We start from the raw sequence: 7,069 nt of genomic DNA on the forward strand, positions 1-7,069 counted from the left end.
ACCCAGACATAGAAAAGTGTGTATGAATACATATCTTAATTTAAAAAAAAACATGCAAACAAGCAAAGGATATCATTCAAGGGACTATGTTCATAAATGGTTTCCATGCATTTACTGACATGCTAATTATGTATGAATAAGGGCCAAAATCTCTTAAACATTTTCAAGTTTGTCATTTTTGATTAACAATTAATTAATTAAAGACTGTAGTAAAGGTTCTGAAAACATGTCCCAGAATTTTTTTCTTCATACTAAATTATGTTGAAATATTCTATATGTAAAAATATTTATTATGCCATGCAAAGTTACCAATTTATTTCTATTGTTTGTTTATGCAGAATGTGTAAGTTGATTTATTGATTTTTTCTCTTTTCTTCATCTAGAAAGCAACTTAAAAAATGGAAACACTACGTTAAACCACAATCTAGCCATATCATTTTTAATCAACTTTACATGAAAAGCTAACACCAGATACTTGACATAGAGATTTAAGTTAGTTAGTTACAAGTACAGTTGCATGGGGATGGAGATGGGAGATTCAAGTCCTAAGAACAATGTTGAGCTTTCTTAAATTTCCTTGGCTCTTTGTTAGTTCTTATCATAAGCAGATGCTAAATGAAAAACTCAGGCCTTTACATACATTAATGTTGGATTTGGTTATTTTAAATAATTATTTTTTATAGTCTTAGTAGGGAGCAAGGGATTCAATTAGGTAAGTGGTGTACAGTTATACAGGACCACTGAGAATACCTACAGTACCTGTATAAATCCATATGAATATAAACTGCAATGAACATGCATTATTCAATTACTGCTTTACCGCTGAGATTAACAGCTCTGAAACTGTAAAATAATTAGTGAGTTGTCCCAATTGTGTGAATTTGCTCATTTATTTATTTATTTTGTATTTTCATGGTGAAATATGAGCATTCCATTATTATTTACTATGTCAAAATTTGCATAATAAATGCAGTGCTGCATGGTTCCCCAGTGGCTTACCTGGTAAAAGCACTGTGGTTTGGAATGCAGCATGAGTTATGCAAGGGTGGTTTAAATCCGGCTTGAGATTTTGTCTAGGGACCTACAGGGAGAGCTGCAATGTCCTTTGCACTCTTAAGCCAATTTGTTCTCAGGCACCAACAAGTCTAGACTTCCCAGGCTGGGCTCTTTGTAACATTTATTTGTTAAATGTAGTGGGAGCAAATGTAGTGACCTAATGTATGTAACATTTGGTGAAGCTAGCACAACTTTGTAAAACCTCAAACTATTCATATTGAATACAAAACAACATTAGAACCATTTCTCAATACAATGGCACTGGCTTTTTTTTTTTTTAACTTTAACATAGTAATACAAATGTTGAAGTGCATATTCTGTATGACTTGTGAAAGGTGAGAAAAAGATGTCCCCACTCATTTCTATATTTTAGTTAATACAGTTACTCTATAGTGATAGTAGAGCCAAAGTGCTGTAACAGTCCAGCTGAAGTTCAGGCAACTTGCATTCGGTGGCTTGTTAACCCTATTGGTTGTACCATTAAAAAGGAAGCTGTGTTCTTGGATGTTCATCTTACACATGCTCTACTCTTGAAATGTGCACTGTATGACTCCATGAGCACCTCCAACTGGAGTAGGGTGGAAGATCCGGCTGTGCTCAAATCAAGGTCTTTCTTATCACAGGCTGCCATGCTTAATCCAGGAATAGCTTTATCAGCCCCGGACACAATCTATTAATTCTACTCAATTTACTTTCATTTGGGTTTCATTTACCCCTTATTTAAATTCTGGCTTATTTAAGTATTCTTGTTAGCCCATAATTATTCTGCTAATTACTTTAGGATTGTCCCCTTCACTTAAAGTCAAGGTCAGGAAGATAGATGGTACAGTGGAAAAAGAAAGCCTTCATTAGTATGCTGAAATTAAAGGGATTGGGGGGGGGGTGATGAAAGCAAGTGTGTAATTATCCTTTTATCCAGCTGTGTCAAACTCCTTTTAATTGAAGGGGCGCCAAAGAAAATAGTGTTGAGCTGCCAATGGTCAGAGAGAAAGCTGAAAGTGAAGAATGGTTTATGTCACTGGCACAGACCAAGGGCAAGGTCAAGGGCATTGTGTTATTATGTGTTATGCCCTGGTAAATCACATCAAGGGAGTTGCCAATACACTCTTGCTGTGTTTCACACTGGTACGAGTGTTAAAGGTTAAATCACTGTTATTGTACCTACAGCTTCCATCCCATATCACTCCTCATATCTGCAGTATTAATTGATTGTATTGCACAGGAGTTGTGAAACAGCACAGAGGAGAGGAGGTCCCTGTCTTGTAAACCTTATGGCTAAAATACACAATATAGAAGCTGCAGAATCAAATATTTTGCTGAACCGTCTATATTGGAGGTTCTTATAGAAATACCGTCACCTCTTCAATGCTATATATTCTTCTTAGGTTCATTATTGTGTTTGTATATACAAGTGGAACATTTAAGTAGCAAGGTTATTTGAAGTGACTGAAATCAACAAACATTACCTGCAGCACAGTAAAAGTTAAAGCTTAGCGTTTATATTAGGTCCAGCAAGCATATAATGTATAAATCTGGTGCCATACCTAATTACATGATGAATATATGGTTTAAGTTAATTTGTTTTACATCTAATTAGACGTCCATTTGCATATGTGCTTATTAGCCGAATAGAGATTAGCGCATTTGTAAAGCCCTACTCCACATTGTGTTAGCCTAACGACACACCTGATTACAACATGGGTGCCAGGAAGGCAGTGTGACTAGGAGATGGGTTGTGTGTTAAATGAGTGTTTGCTTGCAACTTCCTGTTCCTGACACGTAGCCTTCTCAGGCTTTGCTTTTGTATTCCTTCTTGGGGCTGCTCAAAATATAACAGAACAAATGGATATTTAATTATGTTTGTAAAACTATATTTTTGTTCCCATCTCATAAAATGAAAATGTAGCAACATTTGAATGTGTGCCTAGTGCCACTTCATAAGCTGATTTTTTATATGTATCTAAACAAACAAACAAACAAAAACATTCTTCATATTTTAATAACATCTGCACCCTCAAGGGGTTCTCGGCTGATTAGCCTGGTGAAGGCACGAAGTGTACAGTCAGTGGAGCTCAGAGGATCGTCCTAGATGTGTGGTGTTTTCTGGCTGTGCCGATATTAGCCAGGGGGTCCACAGGTAGCATTGAAGTGACTCTGGTGCTCCCTGGTTAGGCAGTCGAATTCCTGCAAGGCTGCTCTGCCGCTCTCCCCAATACTGGTTTTGTCATGGGATACGCCCCCTCAGCTCCAGTTTTACTGAGCTGTTGTGGTGATTACTGTTGTATATTGACAAAAAAAGTTGACAAGACCAAGTTTTAGTTCTCACAGAAGCTTTATTGAATGCAGACACCAAACCTAGCTCCAATCTGGCACCAGAACTATTCAGTGCCCTTTTATATAGCCTTTCCGTGCATGGGAAAATCATACGGCAACCAATAAGAAACATGCACCAACAAACACAGAACACTGCACAGTAATGCAAATAACATTGCCTTAAAATAAAAAACACAACAATTACTGTACTTGGACATTCTAAATTTGGAAGACTATCATATCAAGGCTCCACATTCAAGGTAATTATAATTTGCCCAGAGCTTTTATTTCTTTGCAGTTGCCAGTGGATGCAATGTGGGAGAGTGGAAAACGGCTTTGGCAGTATTCAGGCTTAATGATTCCTTGTTTCTAACAGAGTGAGAATGAAGTGGAGCTGGACAGCAGACTGGACGAAAGGGGGATCTGCTGCCAGTACTGTCGCCGTGGTTACCGCTTCTGCCAGCGCTACTTCGAACCTCTTCATGGTTACATGCCGTACCCTTACTACTACCAGGGGGGCAGAGTGATCTGCCGAATCGTCATGCCGTGCAACTGGTGGATAGCCCGGATGCTCGGGAGAGTGTAGAAGCTAACCAGTGTTTACTGGCTTAAGTGCCATACTGTACTGCACCTGTAAGGACCTGTGGCATTGTTTTACCGATTTTCTTTTAATTTCTTTTTAATCTTTTAGTGGGTAATTTTTTCAGTTTTTGAAATGCCATCTAGGTTTTATTAAATTCACGATAGTGTTTCACTTATTCTATGCTATTTTAATGCCTTTTCTAATTTATTAGAATTAGAACTCTGTTTTGTAACATTACATATTTTAACACAACCTAATAACCTTAATGAACCTTAATGAAATAAATTTCACTCCCATAGAATAAGCATGGAGAACTTTAGTGTGGGCTATTGAAATAGCTTGTAAATAACATTTTAGTATACATAACTTCATAACACAGGTACATTTATTTACACAGTGCTTACCATTAACTAATATTGACTTCATGCAGTACAGTTCTGTAACTGTGAGGATGGAAGCCCTCCTCAAATACCACACTTATCATTGAGAGGTGGGACTGGAACAGCTTCAGTACAGCTGCAGGACCAGTAGTTTAGGATTCGTATATGTTGAGCTGTCTTCTCCCTAGAGAACTGTGAACCTTAACTAAAGTCCACAACACTGCTTTTCAATTTACCCACTGGTACTTGAAATTGCAGCTTTTATTTTTTTACAATAAATGAGAATTGTTTTTTATATTAGCCTTAAATTACTGTTCTGTTGTTACAATACAATGTGCTTAATCTTGTGTAGACTGGGGAATTACCACTGCTTGATTGCATTTAGACTTATTCTATCAAGTAGGTTGTTGTACCCCTGTCTCCTGCTCTACCAGTAATGCTGTGGATCATCATGCACCAAGAATATGTAAACCAAAATCTCATTTCATTGTAAGATTAGAATTATCTCTAGTAAACTACCTGTGACAAAGCTTTTGAAATTGTTGCTGAAGCACGACTCAGTGAACCCCAGTCTATTAAACACAAGGTGAGATGTCTAGTATAAAACAATACTGTTATATAAGCCTGAGTTATAATATTTATTTTCTAAATATGTGATGTGAAAACATATGCATGCTTCAATAAAGTAAAGGTTTAAAAGCAGCATGTTGAATTTTCTTTTCCATATTAAATGTCAACAAACACCATTTTCGCAGCAGTTCCCTTGGTCAAACTCTACAGCTGTTTCTGCAAGCGCTGTTAATGGATTGTGGCACTTGTGTTATATAACTTAGAAGAGACTATATGTATGCAAAAATACCAGAGCCAGCAGGCATTGCTGCTAGATATTTCACTGCAACGGCAGTTTAGTTTACTGTGGCAAGAGCAAGACATTAATATTCTGACAGCATTACTGCTACTGCTTCACCCATTATTACGTTAAACAGGGTTTAAAATTGAGGCATTATTAGTCTTTTTTATTATTACTGGTACAACTGTAGATTGTAAGCTCAGAGAGGTGGGTAATGGACATTTGCAGCCAAGTTTAACACACTCAAGCCATTTCTTAAATATCGTGGCATCCTTGAATGGAAAAATGCTGTAGTACCCAGAATTCGTGGCAGGGGCTCTTATTTTACTCCCCCCAAAACAGTCCTGCAATGGAGTGTGTTACCCTTATTGTCAGTCACAAATGCAGCACCCATTTTAATTCCCCCACCCCAGCCAGTCATTCTGGCAATATTCATCCTTCTCCTCTCCTTGCTGAAGGATACTTTTGGTACAAGTTTCACAGTACCCTGGAGGCTTCTCTGTAAAGAAAAGTAAGCTGACCAAAATTGAATTCACAAGTTGGACTCATAATAGCAGAATACCCAGTAGGAATGATAATGGCTCAAAACATATGCAGTCTGTGTACTTCAGTGATAGCCAATCTCCCAGAAATTCACATTTTTTTTAAATACTATCCTGCCAGAGATAAAGCATGCTGTCTGAGAAAAGCTGTTTAGACTGTTTAGGAAGGACAGGTCAGCTTTCTTTAAAAAAAACAAAAACAAAAAAAAAACAGTGACGTTACAAACGCATTACACATCCAAAACATGTCTTAGCAGAGCTCCAGGATTGGCTTGATGTGACATTGCACATGGTAGACTGTGGGTTTGTTTGTTTCACATTTTAAAGGTTTTGTTTCACTCTCTGACTGGCTGGCTGGCTGGCACACAAATACACTGGACAGTATCACAGCATCCCCGTGTTTTAAAAAACCAAAATAAAGCAAAGAAAGAAAAAAAATCGATATTGTGCGAGAGAAAAGAAGAATCAGCCTGGTGCTACCTGACCTTAGCCCTGACACAGCTGAAGGGAAGAACCTCACAGCAGGGCTACCACTGCACACACTACTTTACATAATTTCAAAAGTTGAAAAACAACACACAAAAGAAAAGGTTTTAGGTGCAGTGTTAACATTATTTTTTCTCAGTATTGATAGACTAATGTTTCAAGTTTAACCCCACTTATACCAGGGCTGAAAGATCCAATGCACAAAAAAACAGCAATTGATTTCAGGTGGGACTGAAGGAGTTTCTGATAATGGCTCAGTGTAATAGTAGAAGTGCCCCCCCCCCCCCTAAAGTCATAAAAACTGGAGGTTACTTGAGTACCCAGACTGATTACTGATACTGGAATGACTGACAGGAAGGAAATCCACAGGTGACTGACAGCTTGAAGCTCATCTGTTCTGGCAATTATTGTTTTATCTGCAGCCCATACTTTAGGCTCTTCTCTTTTGAACCCACAGTGCTTCTTTCTTTAAATGGCTTCCCTTGCAAAAGTTTTCCATATGTTTAGTACTTATTGTTTCTACCTTTTTTATATCTAGAGCTAGAGTCCATTTCATTGGAATTCCAAATGTTAAGGATTACTTGGTCTAATACCAGAAGAAGTCTTTTCCCTTGTTAGTAACCCAATTGGCACCATTCTCATTGCTTATTGAATGACCGCAGTGTCTGCTGAAATAATCCTTGGTATTTTGATTTGGGAAATGTGTTCATCCGTCTTAAGAAATATAAATCGTTTGACCTTCTGCAAGCTTAAGGATTACCTGTTGCTAACACCCAAAATGTAACTGCTTACTTTCCCCGTCTGAGATGCACAGACTCTTTTTCTGTCTTCGATTCCAACTTCAGCAAAGGTACATTAG

At 37.7% G+C, this 7,069-nt stretch overlaps 1 protein-coding gene across 1 annotated transcript in view; it reads left to right on the forward strand.

Annotated features, from left to right (window-relative positions):
• Nucleotides 1-6,446, forward strand: part of LOC121295265 (tenomodulin-like) — a 41,165-nt gene extending 34,719 nt beyond the window's left edge. Inside the window, exon 7 of the mRNA XM_041219711.1 lies at nucleotides 3,746-6,446. Coding sequence (XP_041075645.1) covers nucleotides 3,746-3,955 — 210 coding nt within the window. The 3' untranslated portion in view covers nucleotides 3,956-6,446. The remainder of the gene's footprint in view (nucleotides 1-3,745) is intronic.
• The last annotated feature ends 623 nt before the right edge of the window (nucleotides 6,447-7,069 follow it).

Source organism: Polyodon spathula, chromosome 20, assembly GCF_017654505.1.
Source record: "Polyodon spathula isolate WHYD16114869_AA chromosome 20, ASM1765450v1, whole genome shotgun sequence".
Taxonomy (NCBI): Eukaryota; Metazoa; Chordata; class Actinopteri; order Acipenseriformes; family Polyodontidae; genus Polyodon; species Polyodon spathula.